Here is an 18,484-nt window from a genome sequence, read left to right on the forward strand (position 1 = left end):
CACACCTGTGATGTTTCTGGGACAGGCCCAGTCCTTGCATTGCGTCAGGGTAGGATGCAGCCTCACCACTGAGTCCATGTCCCGGGGGCAGGGAGAGCTGCACAGTGATCTCCCACCTCTGTGCAGCCAGTGGTCTGTGCTCTCCAATACCATGCTGAAGCCTCCACATTTAAGTGACAAATAAAATTTGCAGAATTTTAAAATATTGTGTGAAGAATTTTAAATTTTTGGCACAGAATGCCCTCAGGAGTATATGGTGATGGGTACTCTGTAAGAAAACAGATTGGCGAGTGAATGTTAAATTGCAGTAAGAATATTTTTAAACAAAACAGATTTCAGGTCAACATACATCATATTAGTTTGACATATACCCTGGATATTAGACAGGTTAAAAGGCTGTAAAAGCTATATTACCTTTTCATTCTTTGTATTCTAGGTAATAGAAAGCAATTCTTCCAAATTAATCTACTTTCTCTTTTGTAAGAGCTGACTTAAAAGTACTCAATGTTCCTCCATGATGTCCTCTGTCTACTCCCAAGCTCCATGAAACAAAATGCATCTTGTTTTTCAATATTTATTAAAATTTTGTCCTCAATTCCTCTCATCTCTTTACTTAGATCCCCTTTGTTTACATTCCAGCTATGTTTATTCATGTCTGTATTACTACTACATTAAATATGGAAAAAATAGTTAATGATAGTTCAGTTAAAGTCATTGTCTAGAGAAAAGCATATGTATAAACAAATAGATTTGAGAAGCAAACTATTCTTGGTTTCTTGATAATCATCATTCAACTAGCATCATAAATTTGTACATCTTTAAAAGTCATCTCTTAATTAAGTACTGGATATTACACCAGAAATCTAAGAAATTGGTAGCAAATTAAACTCAAACAGATGTAAAAATGTTAAAAGGCACACTGTCAACTTGAAAAAAGTATATCTGAAGATTTTGTACTCACTATAGTTGAAAACAGCTAAAAAATTACTATCAAAATCCACAAAATTATTTCTCTATATTTTTTTCAGTTTCACTGTTTTTTGCCTCACACACTAACAGGAGGAGGACACTCATAAAATTCTCTGAGGGGTGGTCCCATTCATGCTCTACCCTATGTTCTGCAACAGGGTGTTTATCAGTGGCACAGAATCACAGCTGATGTTCAATTTGTGGGCCATAAGAGCATTTCCCTCCACAGAATCAGGGGGAGACAAAAGCTGTGGAGGAGGGCCATAACTGAGGTAACCCCCTTAATTATCCAGATCTCTTCACAATGCAATCAAGTAACAGAAGCAAGAGGGGGAAGGGATGGGAAAGGGAAAGAGCTGGAGCTCACTCCCTGGTGCCAGGAAGCAACTGAAAACTGGGAAAGGCCTTTGCACAGGGCTAGGAAATAATGGGCTACCCAGTGAAGAGGTATTTCTATACCAGGGGTAAGCAACCTATGGCACAACGTGCCGAAGGCGGCACGCGAGCTGATTTTCAGTGGCACTCACACTGCCCGGGTACTGGCCACCAGTCCAGGGAGCTCTGCATTTTAATTTAATTTTAAAGGAAGCTTCTTAAACATTTTAAAAACCTTATTTACTTTACATGTAACAATAGTTTAGTTATATATTATAGACTTATAGAAAGATCTTCTAAAAGTGTTAAAATGTATTACCGGCATGCGAAACTTTAAATTAGAGTGAATAAATGAAGACTTGGCACACCACTTCTGAAAGGTTGCTGACCCCTGTATACCTTACCCACTGCTTCTGAACAGCCTTATAGGCAGAAATGTATAGGAGGAGGAAAGTAGAAGAGAACGAGTCAAAGTATGCTTCCTGTTGATGCTTTAGGGCCCGCCAACTCCTTCTTGCCTACACTCAGAGACTAGAAGGAGCAGGAAACATTGATCTATTTCCCAAGAATGGTGATAGGCTCCAACTAACAGAGCCTTTCTAGAGTTCAGAAGGGCGGAGACTGCCCTATATGGCAAATCACAGTGAATTAGGGACTTCCTCCCACATGTCAGCCCTATATACAGAGTTTCAATGAGGGACTCATGAGTCACTATACCAAGAGACAGAAGGTTGAGGATGCGACGTTCTCATCTTCTTCTCAAACTGCTCAAGTCAGCACCTCAGAGTATCATGACCAGAGGAACAATCTGAGGCAATCAAAATCATTGTTGCCCTTTCTGCTCACATCTTGAAGGAACGGAGTTCCCCACAAAGAACAGAAGAGACAATGGTCCTCCAGGCACTTCTTATCAGCAACAAAACCTGGAAAGCCCGATGAGTCTTGGCTGAGGCAAGCAGGTCTGTGATGGCATCCTCCAATTTTTCAGACTCTCTGGAAGTCTTCTGGGGAAACAGGAGTTACACCCAAGATAAGAGATCTTCCCCTTGGCCAGCCTGCCTTCAGACTGAACATTCAGGACAAGTGTGGAATCACAGCTCCCATGACCAATTCCTAACAAATATAAAGATATCACACAACCATGTTTTCCATTCTTATCAGCACCCCTGGTTTTCCTCTTATGTTTGGAATGCTAGTGGGCGGGGGGGGGGGGGAAGAACTACACTGCTTAAAGCACAGTGACACTGAGATTTAACACTGATTTCCTGTTGACCATATGACAGAATGATCACCGGGTGGTCCCTCTACCCCAGAGGCCTACAGCAGTGATGACTGGTACCTGCAACTTCTGCAGGGGCACCTCTGAAGAAAATCACTGGATTCCCGCCCCTCCCAACATCTGAGAGTGACTGGCTGCTGGAGTCAGGACAAATCTGGCTTATAAATCTCCACTGTGCTATGACTGTGACCTAGAACAGGTGTTTCTCAACCTCTGGGGTCACACCCATGCTCTTTTTCCAAAACAAAAGGGTGAAAAAATGAAGTTATATTTATAGCCTTTATGGTTACAAAAATAACCTTAAAAACGTGAACTGCATATAAACCAACGCAGTGAGGCCCTGCCTGATTCTGCAGTCAGTCCAAGACAATAGGCCTAGGAAGTATGACTTGTCCCATTCATCTCAAGGCCTGTTGACTTTGATTCTACAGCCACAAACAGAATTGTTCCAGTATGCTGAAGAGTTCAGTATATCTGCCATGAAATTTGCGATTTTACTGCATCTAGGCACCAAACATTTTGTTTTGTCTTCCTGCAGTTACTTCCTGCTTCCCCCACCCCCCTCCAAGGGGAAATTAAACTATTACAGTGCATAAGATCTTTTGTGAAGCCAAGGAGCAGAACACTCACGACCGCTCTTCCCTTCCTTCCCTCTTCTCTGAATCCACCTCTTGAGCCTGACTCCCCTCGCTAGAAGACTCAAAGCAAAACACACACACTCACACACACACACACCCCTGAATGCTTCTCAGCTACTACAGTATTTCAGACAAATTGTTGCAGTAGCTGACAAAGGAGTCAGGAACATGCATGTGGCCATTAAAACAGAGGAAGTACTGAGTAATTTGGAGATCAACCATCTTGATAAAAAAATCCACTGAATTTAAAAATCAGAACACTGTTTTAATAAAAGCCCTCTGGCCATCGTACTTGGCATCATTTCAAGTAGCAAGAGCTGCCAAACCTCATAACTGGGGAAAACACTGATTGCATTCCATATGTTGGATGGTGTTAATGTTGTGCTGTGAGCTCCTCTGCCAGGTCAAGTTAAGGCAATTCTCCACTCCACTCACACAATCAGCTAAATGAATTCATACTATGGTGGCAGATGTTCAGGATCAATTGTTTATAAGGAAAGCCAGTACTTCTCAGTACATCTCAAAGAACTCCAGTTACTGCACAGGGTGAGTAACCTCTCCTTCAAGTACTATCCTCACGGGTGTCCAAGGTGACTACCAAGCAGCACCCAGCTGGAGAAGGGGGCTTCGGAATCACATTCCAGACTGATAAGACTGCATTCCCAAAGTCAGCATCCAAGCTTGAAGACTGGATTACCACATAACGTCTGGAAAAGATGTGAACTGAAGTCCAAACTGCTGCCTTGCAACTGTCCAGAACAGGATTGCATTTGAACAATGCCATAGAAGTAGAGATCTTGTGGAATGGCCCGACATTATAGGAGGAGGGTGAATGTCAGCAAATTCATTGTTATAATCATACTATCATAAATCCCCCTGGAGAGTCTTTGGGTGGCACCTGATGAATCTTTAGATCCACAGATGGACACAGCTTGAGTGAGTTCCTAAGTGACCTGGTTCTGTCCAGATAAAAGGACAATAGACGGGAAGGTAGATGACTTGGTTAATTTGAAATTCAGATAACACCTTGGATAAAATGAGAATGTGGATGTAAGAAAACTGTCATTGAATAAGTAAATAGAAATCCCGCCTTTTGAGTGCCTATTTCATCAATCCTTCAGGCAGAGAGGACAGCCACCAGAAAGACCATCTTCCTAGATAAGTTAATGAGGATTTATAAGGCATTTAAGTATTAGGTTCATCTCTTGAGTTGGAGTGGGTTCCTTAACTTGAGGGAAAGGTTCCACAGTCCTTCAAGAAACCTCAGAGTTGTGAGATGAGCAAAAACAGAGTCCCTGAACAGGGGAATGAAAGGCTATAATAGCCACTAGGCATACTCTGATACAACTAATAGATAATCCTAGTTTAAAACTCAAGAAGGTAGTCCAAAACTGTCGAGATGGATGAGTGACCAGGTAGAAAACATCTCTGATCACACCAAATGCTGAACCACTTCCATTTGTGAAGGAGAAGTATCTCTCATGAACTCTTTTCTACTGTTCAATAATACCTAGTGTACCTCCTCAGAACAGTAAGTCTCTATTCCCATGAGCCACTTAGAAACCATGCTTTGAGACAAAGAAAGATCCTCAGGTTGGGGTGAAACATCCAACCGACACCTTGAGACAGGAGATAAGGAACGGATGGAAGAGTGATTGCCTGTCAAACAGCTTGGTGAATTAGGTAAGGCTACCAGGTCCATCTGGGGCATGTCAGAACTATTAATATGATTTTGTCCTTGTCATGCTTGACTTTGTTTACTATCCTCTGAATCAGGAGCATCAGAGGAGATGCATATAGAAGACCTCTTGTCCACGGAACAAGAAAGGGGTCTCCCAGTGAGAGGGTCTAACACCCCACCCAAACAAAAACATTTGCACTTCTTGTTGGTAACAGTGGCAAAGAGATCTATTTCAAGAACTCTCCAAGTCAGAAAGATTTGATTGAGTATCTGAGAGTCCAATTCCCATTCATAGTCCTGGGAGAAGTACCTGCTGAAGTTGGATTATGTACCCCTGGAAGATAGCCAATTGTATCCTAATCTCTGCTGCTTAGGCGCCAGCTCCAGCGCTTTATCACTTCAGCACAAAGAGAAGGAGATCTGGCCCTTCCTTGTCAGTTGATATAGAACATGAACGCTACATTTTCAAGTTCTTTATGGACTTGTTTCTGATTAAGGGTAGGGAACAGATTCAGGCATTTCTCAAGGAAACTGATGAAGTGCAATCGTGCCTCTTGGTCCAACCATTTGCCCTGAGTTGGGTAGGCCATAAATTCGCTCCCCAGCCTATCAGGGATGCATCTGTCATTATGGTGATGGGAAGAGAAGATAGAATGAATGGAATTCCCACACAAACCTAGTCTGGATCTTTTGACCAATTAAGAGAATCTCATACTTGACAAGGGACTGATACCAGCTTGTTCAGACAGTTTGTAGCATAAACAGTTCTGAGCCAGCCCTGGAAACACTGACGGTATAGCCTGGCATGATGTGTCACAAAGGTACACGCTGCCATTTGTCTGAGCTGTTGAAGACAATTTCCTATCGAAGTCCATGGGCTGATTTGACTCATTGAGATTAGACCTATTAGCATCAAGAAACTTACAAGGAGGAGGGTAAGCCCTGGCTGATATTGCATTTAAGAAAACCCCTAATAAACTCAATCCGTTGCATCAGGATTAAAGTAGATTTCTCAATATTGAGATGGAACCCTAGTTCACAGAACAGGAACAGAGCTATCCATGCGGTAGAGAGAACCTTGTAAGATTGGCCCTTGAATAGCCAATTGTCGAATATGGAAATACCCACAGGTGTAGGAGGTAACTGCATAAGCTGCATCCCCTAACACTTAAAAACAAACAAAAAAAAACACCTTTGAGTAGAAGAGACGCCAAAATGGGAGCTTACTACTGGTAGTGATCCTGACATATCAAAACAAGCTTGAATTGCTTGTGAGACAGATGAATTGTGATATAGAAACAGGTGTCCTGAAGGTTGAGACCCGAAAACGAATCCCCCGGTCCAACTATAGAATTATAGCTGCAAGAGTCACCAGCCTAAATTTTTGGGATTTCACAAAATCACCACTCAGGAGTCTTAGATCTGAAGCAGATCTCCATCCCCCATTCTTTTTCAGGACCAGGAAACAGTTGGTGTACAAGTCCCTCCCTCTATGCTAAACTGAAACTGTTTCTATGGCTCCTATGTGCAGAAGGGATTCAGCTTCCTGCCTTAGGACGAACTTGTGATAGGGGTCCCTGAAAACAGATGGGGAAGAGGAGATGGAGTACCCCAATATTCTAACCTCCAGCAACCATTTGTCCAATGTAATTTGCTCCCATGTGGATTGAATCCAAAAGGGGCTGGGGTGGGAGGTGGAATGGTGCAGATACAGCTCAGTTCTCTGCAGCTGTTCCAGGCCCTTGACAAGCCTATCGAAACTGTTGCTTATATGTGGATGGATGCTGAGTGGTAGATGCTGAAGAAATACTTTTTCTTCCTCTGAAATTGTGCTCTTTTTGGGTGATTCATAAAGGTCTTTGAAACGAGAGAATGCAGTGAGCAGAACTTCTGTGCCATCTGAGATCTACTAAACCTTTTGTTTGTAGATGTGTAAATCCCAAAAGATCTCATGGTGGTTCTGGAATCCTTTAGGGTATACAGGGATTCATCCATGGATTCAGTGAAGAGTAAGATCATCTAAGGGAAGGTCCTCAACCATACTTTGGACCTCCTTTGGAAATCCTGAAAGCTCTCCACATGACCATCATCATAGAGATGGACCAAGCAACAGTATCTGTGGCATCCAACAAGGCCTGCAGAGATATTCTGGCTAAGAATTGGCCCTCAAAATAGCCTAGAACTGCTCACGCTATACAGCCAGTAGATTTTCAATAACAGGGTCAATCTGGCGCAATCTGAGTGGTTGTATTTAGCCACGACAGCCTGAAAGTTCACAATTCTAAATTTAAGTGTTGCAGATGTGCAGGTCTTGCAGCCAAATAGATCAAGATATTTTTTATCCTTATCATACAGAATGTCTTTAACACTGTGTTTCCTGCCCTGTTCATTCCCTGCCTCAACAACTTGGGAGTTGGATGCAAGATGGGTAAACAAACATTCAGAGTCCTTAGCTGGAATGTAATATTTATCACCAGCCAATTTATATGTAGGTGGTATCATTGCCTGGGTCTGCCGGATGGTCTTGGACCTCATTGACGGGCAGGACAACATGGGCAGAAAGAATCCACTGAAGGATATCCAAGAGTTTATGTCGCGACTCTTACCTCCTTCAAGGAGATATGTAAGGAGTCTACAGTACTTTTAATTAACGCCTGGAATTCTCGGAAATCATCAGCTGTAGAAGGTAGGGGAGGCACAAACGCCTCACCTAGGGAAGAAGAAATATTCATCTGCAGTATACCCTTATTTGCTCTGGTTTTCTGCTCTTCAACGGATTCTTAAATCTGTGGGAGCTAAGCAGGGCTAAACAAGCTAGGAGAATTTCTCATTCCTTAGTCCCCACAAAACAGACTAGTCGCCTGCAAAAATTGTTGGCAAAATGCCAAGGATGCCAGTATGGCCATTGAGGGGGTCTAAAAGGCGCTGGAGATGGCATACATTGGTGTTCGACCCAAGCTGAAGGTACACAGGCCAACCACACTTCAAAAGGTGTTGGAGAGTCAAGCGGCACCAGGGAAAGGTGCAATCTCAGTGATCCTACTTGTGTCAGTACTCTTTTGGTACCCACTTTCAAGGGATACTCTGGTTTATCTGAAACAAGTCAGTCTCTGGAATATCTGAATTCCTGACATACCTGACAAGTTTGAAGTGCAGGGCCATATTCCATATGTCCGTACCGAGGACATAAAATGCTCCAGCAGGTCTTTCCTGGTACATGTAGTCGGTACCAATAAGGAGGTCTTCAGAGGCGCTGAGATTGTATGACAGGTATGGAGTTTACCTCGTACCAAAGATGTCTTGGAGGCTGACGTAGGTACAGATGGTACTGAAGAAGTTTTAGGTACCACTTTCTTAGAAGAATGCTCAGACTCTTGTGTGGCAGAGTTTTGCTTCTGCAGTACAGAAAATCTCATTACTGAAGCAGGTTGGGTGCCCCTATTCTTAAAAGGGGCTGGAGCAGGAGGTTGGTACCGACAGTGCACAGAGCCACAGCACACATACCCAGAGTGGAATGTGACTCCTCAAAAACAAACAAAGTCTTACTTGGAAGAGACAGACTTTTTCCCTAGATAGACTCCTTTGGAGGAGAATGGGCTATCTTTTTATGGGTGTCTTTTACATTGGGCAGATCCAGGTGAACATGCTTAATATAATGCTTAACATAATACTTAGCCCTGCCTTACGTGAAGGGGACTGCACTAGAAGACTTCTCGCCCTTCCGGTCCTATTATTCTATGCTGAAGTCGAAGGGGCACTGTACTCACTCCCAGACCAACATCCTGGCTTTGACCTGAGGCCAGACAGAGAACACAGTGCGACACTACCCTTCATATTCACACTAGTAATATTATTTTGTGTGTGTGTGTGTGTGTGTGTGTGTGCGCGCCTATATATATATATATAATATAATTATGGCATAATTAAAAGGCATTTTGTACAAGATGGGTCACGTAAGGGGTCATAGGAAAAGTTATGATTTGCTGAATATGATTATCCTATTTGTATGCATGTATCACTTTCGTACCTAAAGTTATGAATACTGACTATGTATCTGTATTTCAAATGTAGTCTGAAGTAGCATTTTTAAAATGTAAGCATTCAAACTTGTATTACTACATTTTTAACTTTTGCATCTTTGAATACAACAAATTCAGTTTTATCAGCCACAGTTGCTTAAAGGTGAGAAAGAAAAAAAGAATGCTGGTGAGGTTTCAGAGCATAGTATGAGTTTGATGAGACTGGCATGTAGGTTCACAGTAATCAGTCAGAAAGACCAAAATACAAGTTGTTTCCATTTCACCAACATTGTTTGTCCAAGCAGTGAGGGGAGGGACAGCTCAGTGGTTTGAGCATTGGCCTGCTAAACCCAGGGTTGTGAGTTCAAACCTTGAGGGGGCCACTCAGTTATTTTTAGGTTCTCATGCACTACCAATGATACAATATTAGAGTTACAAGCATTGTAAAAGAAATGTTCCAATGAAAGAAAAAATGAAAACACTAGTTAAAATCCATAAGAATATTCCTATTCATATTGTTTTACAATATATACTTATAAAAACAAAACAGAGTGTGGGACCAGGTTGCCTGATCATGTCTTTAATGGAAAATGGTTGACACATTAATGTGTTTAATTTTCAATAATTGTTCCAATAAGCTATGATTATTCAGAAAGAAGTATTGAAAATTTTACTGGATTGTTTCTACTGGAATATTGTTGAGAAAAAAATCAGTTTTGTTCATTCTCTTTCCATTGCTTTAGAACAAGATTCATTAGAGTCATTTCTTTACTATTAAGGCAAGTAAATAAAACAGCATTTATCTTCTTAATGCTCTTCTTTTATGGACGAGGATGCCACCTAAGCTTTCCTATAATAAATAAGAAGCTCTTTGAAGAGCACACTTAAAGATGGGGGGAGAAAAAGTGTGCTCTCTCTCTCTGAGCAGACTTGGAGAGCCTGAAAATGCTCACATGAACTGCAACATTGTGATTTCACACATTTTCTTTGTCTCATCAACCTTCATACTGCTACTAAGAGACAAAGACATGCCTTTGAGTAAAAAACTAAATGGAATCCAATTCCTCACTCCTACCGAAAAATACCAGTTTCAAGAGCAGTATCACTGATTAGTCATTAATAGTATTGTTTTATGATTTACAGGAATTATCCCTGCAAAAAAATGCAAGCTTTGAAAGACTGCCTGCCAGCAACTCTAGAGGCAGAAATGCTGAGCTACACATGAAGCTGCATCCTCCTAAAGGCTTAGCCAATGATTGCCAGCTCAAATATGAGTGATAAACATGATATGAATACCTAATTAGTTTGATGACCATCCTAGTATCAGAAGACAACTAGCATGTTCTCCTGGATATGTTTTTGATAAGAAAAAAGCATTCTTCGCAGGACAACAGAAAAAAAGTAATGAAAATGCCTTAGTAAACTTTCAGTAAGTTCTAAATAGCAGAACCTCGCACTTCCTTGGACCAGACATAAAGAAGTTAATCAAAATTTAAGACCAGCTCTGCCTACACTGAGAATTAAGAAACTTTCAACAATAAATACATACATGATAGGGAGGGCAGCAAGTGTTGATAGAGTCCAGGTTTCTCAAAGACAAAATGTTCAACTTGTATATAAAACTAAATTCAGCACTTGTTACAAAACTGATTCTACTCAGGTAGAAAATGTTAGTGAAAGAACAAATCGAGGCATGATTATGTCACATCAGCACTAAGCTCGATTTGCTTTCTTTAGTGACCACAGAGCTTCAGTACTGCAGATAACTATGGGAATCATCATAAAGAGACCGAGAGTAGTTGTAATGAGCAGTATCATAACTAGCAGAACAAAAAGCACTCGAGTCCAGCTGAAATACTAGGCAAATAAGTGTAAGAGGGAAGACACTCAAGAACCTATAGAATAATAGTATGTACTCTCATGTACACACACTTGTTCATCCCTTAAATATTTTAGAAGTGGCCTCCAAATAGTTAGTTTTCACTTAAAGTGTTCCAGACAACAAGGATAAGGGCAGGGTTTGACAAAAATAAATAGAAACTTTTCCTTGGCAAATAGGAGCTCACATACCAATTTCTGCCAAATTTAAGCTTATTTTTTTTAAAATTATACTGCCTTTATTTAGGTTTAGATTAGATTTTTATCAATAAATATCAGTGAACAATTTCATTGTATATACATAAACTGACAAAAATTATTTCCATCAACAATAATCTAAATTTACATATAAGTAGAGAAAATCCTGCTTGAGAACTTAAAACAAAGAAAAATCTTAAATCAAACTGAAGTGATGTTGACAGTTTGTGTTTTGACAGTTATAAAGGTTGTAACTTTTTCAGTCTCAACATCCAGTCATTAAATAATTGACACCATCCCCCATAATTTCCCGCAACTAAAAATTTAAATCCTTAAAAATTAAAAAAAAATCTACATCTATTTTTAAGCAACTGTCAAAATTATAAAAATATTAAAATCCAGTTCTGCCAGCAAAGCCTACCTTTATTGATTGTTGTTGACCCTCTAGATGTGAACTAAGTGTGAATTAATTCAGGACTGTTTAACTCAATCTGCAAACAAAGTTTGAAACAAGAAAAGTGTGAAGTGCTTAATGCCCAAATCCTGGCCCCACCACACAGCTCAAGCAACCATGCTGTGCAGTGGGACGTTCCTCTGGGGTACAAGCCCACTCCACAGTAATGGCAATGCTCTGTAGCTTCCTCTCCAAGCAGTGTTAGAGTACCCTCTGTGTCACTTAGCTTTCCCTCCCCCAAGTACAGAGGACTGATGGACATGTCTTCTGCTGTCAATGCCAAAGCCCTTAATTCAGACCTTAAACTTTGCTTTCAACGCTAAAGAGAATTTCCATTTCACCTTTCTTTTTCCAACAATGACAGTTTGTCACCATTAAAATAACAATGCCCCTTCTTAAATCCTTATTCTTGTGTTGGTCATCTCCCTTTCAACTACTGCAAACAACCTCTACCTTGACTCTCCATAATTTCAGGAAATCTGCTATGAATAGACTTTTTTGGATAAGAAATAGGATTACAATCTCTATCATTCACCAAAATTGCAGCTCTAGTTTTGAAACTTCCCAAAGACCATATTATCATGGCCTGTTTTGCCAACCTGTTTACTTTTTTTGGGGGGGGAGGGTGGAGAGAGGGGTGTATTTACCATGTTCTTTAGACACTTCCCTTGTGCTACCCCATTTTGAACATTCCCACATGCACACAAACCACTAAACCCATCTGCTGAAAATATGCTTCAAAAATCTTGTTTCTCATCTTAGAACTGACTTGACTTTTTTGCAACACTGTTAGAAACACCACAAAGCATACTGCATCTTGCAGAAGAAATTAATACAATATTAAGATTAGCATATCATTTATCACCATATGTATGTCATTTAATATGCAGAGATTAATTCCTCAAACATGAATAGCCAAAATAGGTAGTCCATGGATTCTCACAGTCGTATACTTTCACAGACTATCTTTTCTACTGTTGTCACTTTCTTCAGTCCAGCAAGCTACTCCAGATTTTGCTATCCTGTTTGATTTTCAATTGTTCAGGATTTTCTTTTAATTATATATTGTAGGCAAGTCTATTTTATGCAAAACCACCTTTTCCAGTTCACATCGCCCAAAATAATCACGTATCCAAAGAAAGCTGTCAACCAAGCTTTTCCTTCTCTATAGCTATAGTTAGTTATCAGTGTCCATTTGTCATCTTCTGTTTTACAGTATTAACAATCACACTCCTTCAATCACTGCACCTTTCACATCTTCATTTTTTACCCTTTTATTCTTTGTTCTTCACTTCAGCATATCTATAAGGAGATGGCAATCTGTAAAGAGGGTAACTTTGATTGAATACCAATGTTATGCCAACACTTGTACAGTACAACCTCAGAGTTACAAACACAAGAGTTATAAACTGACCAGTCAATCACAGACCTCATTTGGAACTGGAAGCATGCAATCAGGCAGCAGCAGAGAAAAAACAGCAAATTCAGGTACTGCATTAAACGGAAACTACTTTTAAAAAATGGAAAGTTAAAAAAAATATTTGACAAGGAAACTGTTTCTGTGCTTGTTTCATTTAAATTAAGATGGTTAAGACCAGCATTTTTCTTCTGCATAGTAAAGTTTCAAAGCTGTATTAAGTCAATGTCCAGTTGTAAATTTTTGGTGTTTTGTTCAGCGTTACAAACAGCCACCATTCCCGAGGTGTTCATAACTGTGAGGTTCAACTATATTCATTAAGAGACTGCCAAGCTGCAACTTTATCATGCCTGCTTTTTCAGGGGCAACTACACCTCTACCCCAATATAACACAGCAAAGCAGTGCTCTGGGGGGGTGGGCTGCGCACTCCGGCGGATCAAAGCAAGTTCGATATAATGCAGTTTCACCTATAACGCAGTAAGATTTTTTGGCTCCCGAGGGCAGGGTTATATCGGGGTAGAAGTGTACTCTCAATGTGCATAGAGCTCATTAAAGCAACTCATTTTGAAATCTACTCATTGTAGTGCACCAGTGGTCCCCAAACTTTTCAGGGTCATGCCCCCTTTTAACTGTGTTTGCCCCCCCCCCGGAGCACCTCTGGGGGGAGTGCGGAGAGACAGACAGGAATAAAGGGGCCAAGGCTGGGGCCACAGCTGGGGGTATGGGTAGGGCCAGGAGCGGAGCTCGGTGGCACTCCTTCCCCGCCCTCCTAGACGGGCTGGCCCAGGCCTCAGCCACACACACCCCCAAACATTCCTCCATGCCCCACAAGAGGGGCACGCCTCACAGTTTGGGGACCTCTGTACTACACCTACCATGCAATCCTCCAACTGATTTTTGTGGTTTGATAATCACATTTTCATTTCCAAACATTTAAAGTATCATCAGATATTCAAAGGCCCTAAACCAAAGTCCGTTTTAAAGACTAATTGACTTTTGGATCAAGTCAAAACTGCAGAAAAAAAAGATTTTCTCCCGCTACAAAAACTTCTGTAATTTATTGGGATTCAATTAATTACATGTTAAGCAAATAAAACATTTGCACACAAGAGCAATTCAATTGGTGTCCTTTTAACAACAATGGATGCTATACGGACATGAAGCATAAACTAGCCCATATATGATTTGATATTCCTGCTTCCTTTAGAGCTGAGGTTAAATACATTTTCTGCAAATTACAGGAAATTGCCACCTCTCCTTAGAGACTGATGTCCAATTATCTTTGTTCCCCTACTGTATTTAATATTTGTACAGCAGAGAAAGACAGCTACATCCAATTTTCATTTTGTATTAGAGTTGAGAATTTGTTATTTCTTTATAAATAACTTACTGGTGGGAACAGAAAGTTACTAAGTAAAGGTGTGCATAGGTAAAAATATACACGTTCAGCTACACAAAGATATCAGAATTCACCAGGTATAACAGGCACAGCTTCTGTGTGTTCTTGGAGTTATGACTATGTATCAACAACTACAAAGAGGAAGTCAAAGACGACAAGACTTACTGTCCATACCTATTATGGATTGAGGAAGATGATGTAGTAGGCCCAAACTACCCAGGAAAGATGGTATAGTAGATAACTGGATTCCTTACACAGAGAAGCCTCCTGGGAGGCCTATTTCATTTTACATTAATATTTCGACTGTAAACTCTGAGTGGGCGGGGCGGGGCGGGGGGGGAAGAGAGACATGACACTATCTTTTCATATATGTGTTACAATGGAACTGTAGCCTCCAGGTATTAACCTGAATACAAGTTTAAACAATGGTAATAGGAAAACAAAGCAACCCAGCTATCCTAGAAGGCTCAAAGATTCTCCCTGGGCCAGAGAATTACTAGGACACAGAGGCAGAAATGACAGGTTTTTTAACTGAGAACTGGACAGATTTTCCCTCCCATGCCATAGGTAATACTCTGACTGCTTAGTCATATTAGTTTAAAAGTATGTTTAACATTTTATAATTTTTACTAAAAAAAAAGCTTTATTTCCATAAAGACAACCTGAACTCTGTGAGATAGCTTGTTTGGGCACTCTTAAACTTCTTCAAACAGAAGGCAACTGTCTTCAGATCAAAAAGGAAGCCAAAAATGGGACTGAGATAATAGACATGAGTACCCATGTAGGGATATTAAAGAAGGTTTATATTGAATATGGTTTATATGAAAAATGATTTATTGTTAATTGATACTTTATAACTTAAGATTTATGTTAGAAGTAAATTTGTGATTCCCAGCATTTAGCCTCTAACCTGCAAGCCACCAGCTGTATCTGAGTAAAGCCTGCTCAAAGAAATACTTTGTATAAAACTTGTTAAACATTAATTATCTCTAAATAAGCCAAAACAGTAGCTGTTATAGTGTATAGATAGAGACCCCCACCCTCTGTAAGTTTTCCTCTCACTTTATCTTTGCTTGTTAAAAGACAGGGAGTCTCACATAAATTGGTAACACCCCAAAAGGTAAAGAGACAGTGAAATAGATGTGATTAAGATAGAGAATGTATGTGAATGCATGCCTAGTTTAAACAATGAATGAATGGTTAGGGAGTCACCAGCCTGAAGAATTCAGTGTCGGCTGAAGAAGGTGTCAAGTGGGATCAACCAGATGACCCCCCAGAGGGCAAACTGGAATCCACCCACCACACCTCAAAGGAAGGAAAAACAAAACACTTATTAACATGGAGCCAGCCATCTGCTGATTGATTTAGCAACAGCAAAATGAAGCAACTCTCATGAACTGACATAGGAATAAATTCCTATAAAACTGGACTCTAAAGACTGAGGACTTTGAGTCTATGGTTCTGATACCAACCTCCAGGAGCATCAGATGCATCTGACACAGACTCGGCTCCATCCTCATGACCAAGATACCTGGCCAGTAACTTGGCATGAGCAACATCTAGGCTGGTAACTATAACATCTATACAGAACCTGAATGAATTGTGTGAATGAATATATGTGTGTGTGTGTGTGTAAGGAATAAGTAGTAATAGAAACAAGTAGAAAAACATTGTTTTTTTGTTTTGTTATGGTATTTACAATAAATGTGGCATCTTTGCCTTATCCCTCTTAATAAGATCCTGCTGGTTTTTATTATATTGGTATAACACCCAGTCCAAGGAAAGACTCCAAGCCCCTACCAAGAAGGTGCTGAGAGGAAACTGGCTTTGAATGGTAGTATGGGGACAACAACAGGGGAGGAAAACATGGGGAAAAAGAAAAAAAAAACAAAACCCTGAAAGGTAGTAGGTGTGATTACAAGTGTGTTGCAAATGTAAAGTGCTGTTATTGTTTTGGTGTTTTCCTCCATTAGTTTAAAGCTAAATATTTAGATTGTAAACACAATTAGACACTAGGTACCTTGACAATTAAAAACAATCCACAACCAAAACAAAAAATAAACAATTAGTACCAAATAGTAACAGAAAAGAAAAAACAAGCTTTCCTGCTTTTTCAGGTCCCAAATGATTTCTCAATTTGGAATGAATTAGTCCAAAGGAAGAAAATCTTCTGCCGGTGTAGAAAGAATAAGATACTGCTGTTAAAAGTGAGATTATCACTTCAACAGTCTCTGAATCCAAGTGCTTAAGTGACTTCCACCAGTTCACTGGTGTGACTTTCTTTAAAACATCATCAGCAAACATATTTCTTGAATGGTTCGCCCTTAGTTCTGAAGTTTATTATAGTTGGCATTATGGAGGGATGATTGTTGGATGTCCATGTCATAGCCAGCTCCTCTTCTTCAGCAGTTAAGGTTTAACCCTGGTACCGAGTACTGAGAATATTGGCAAGAAAATGAGCTGGAGATAGTGCTTGTCCCATTCGTTTTCTTAATGCTTGTTATTTAATTCTTTCATTGCATATTTCTCTTTTTCACTCAGTTCCTTCCAAATTTCAACAGCATCAGCAAAAAAACATCTATTTTCCTGCATTTTGTTCAAGGCTACAGAAATAGGCTTCAGGGTTCAAGACTTGTTCAAGACTTAGCACATCTTCAACATTCTCTTAAGCCCAATGTTGAGAACTTTGGCTGTGACAGTGCCATCTATTTTTTTACGATTTGGTTCACAAACTGTCATCAGATTTGGCCAGTTCTTGATATAGTGCTGAAAACAGTCCACTACTGAATTCCATCACACATCTTGTGGGAGAGTTAGCTTGGTTCCTCCGACTCTTTTCAGAGCAGCTGCTGCAAAGTGGTTGTTATGGAAGTATTTTGCAATTTCGACAACATTAGCCTTTATTTCTGGAACACTGAAATCTTTGGCTAGGAAGTGCATCAAATGAGCACTGCAACCGTATGTTATTAGCTTGGGACTCTCTTCTAAATAATTTCTTCTCATCTTGGATACATTTGCAGCATTGTCTGTGACCAAGATGCGTACTAGACATTTGAATTTTTCTTCACAATTTGTTATAGCTTTTACTGCTACTTCTTGTAAGTATTCTGCTGTGTGTGCATTTCCTGATGTATCAATTGTTTCTGTAAGGAAGACAATCCCTTCTTCTGTTATCACACAAGCACATACAACAGGATCATCGTGGACACTGCTCCATCCATCAAGACTCAGGTTAACAACTTTACCCTCTAGACCTTTTGCACAGTGCTCAATTTCTCTTTCATACACTTTATCCAGCAATTTGCCTGCAACATCTGCTCTGTTGGATGGATTGTATCCTGGTCTTATTGACTGAACAACGTTAATGAAGTGTGGGTTCTCAATCATACGAAAAGGAGAGTTTGTTGCATAAACAAACCGGGCAATTTTTTCATCAACTACCTCTTTTTGTAATCTGCTGGTTCTTATCACAAACTGATCTATGGTTGTTTCTGGATAATGGAGATTCCCCCTTCCCCTTTTTTGCTACAGGCGATATACTGTGGCTATGTGACATACATGTGACTGAAACACTATTATTGGCAGGTAACTCTGAAACTACAGAAAATGATGGTGGTCTTGAAGGTGGATAGTCTTCAGAATCCTGTATGTTGAGGATGGATTCGCCTAAACAAAGTCAGTCAATGCAGTTATTTAATTATTACCACCATATTGCTCATTTAGTATTACTCATTGCATTCACTGACACTCAGTACGACTTTAAAGTTGAAATTGTAAAAGGAAGATCCGCCTATTTCAGCTTTTTTTAAAATCACAACTGCATCTAAAATGATAGTACCATATAGTTGTTACTCTATTTTTTGCTCAAACACGAGAATTCAAGAACAGTTCAGAAGGAAGACAGGCAGTCCTTAAGAAAGAAGTATGAAATAAAAAAAGTTTACTAACCTGAACATCCTGCATATTCAGACAGGTTCCTTTCATCATCTTCAAGGCAGCTTCCTCCTGAGAAGAAATACTTCTCATGATGTTGTTTCATTAGGGCAACCAGGCCTTGCATTTCTTTGTTGCAATGTTTGCATTTTGCACGCATGCCTGTCTTACCCACAGGTAGAGGAACTTCATTAAAATATTCCCAAACTGGGTCTCTTTTACAGCCTTCTGCCATTACAGGTT

General features: G+C 40.1%; 1 protein-coding gene across 2 annotated transcripts in view; it reads right to left on the reverse strand.

The window, feature by feature from the left end:
* Positions 1–18,484, reverse strand: part of ANKRD28 (ankyrin repeat domain 28) — a 205,119-nt gene that overhangs the window by 177,086 nt on the left and 9,549 nt on the right. The window contains exon 2 of one of the 2 annotated variants that reach the window (XM_039526714.1): positions 18,257–18,313. The exons of the other annotated variant lie outside the window; for it this stretch is intronic. Within the exon in view, the coding sequence (XP_039382648.1) occupies positions 18,257–18,313 (57 nt within the window). The remainder of the gene's footprint in view (positions 1–18,256; positions 18,314–18,484) is intronic. 2 annotated transcript variants of the gene reach the window in all.

The sequence above is a fragment of the Mauremys reevesii genome, linkage group 2 (genome assembly GCF_016161935.1).
Source record: "Mauremys reevesii isolate NIE-2019 linkage group 2, ASM1616193v1, whole genome shotgun sequence".
NCBI classification, from domain to species: domain Eukaryota; kingdom Metazoa; phylum Chordata; order Testudines; family Geoemydidae; genus Mauremys; species Mauremys reevesii.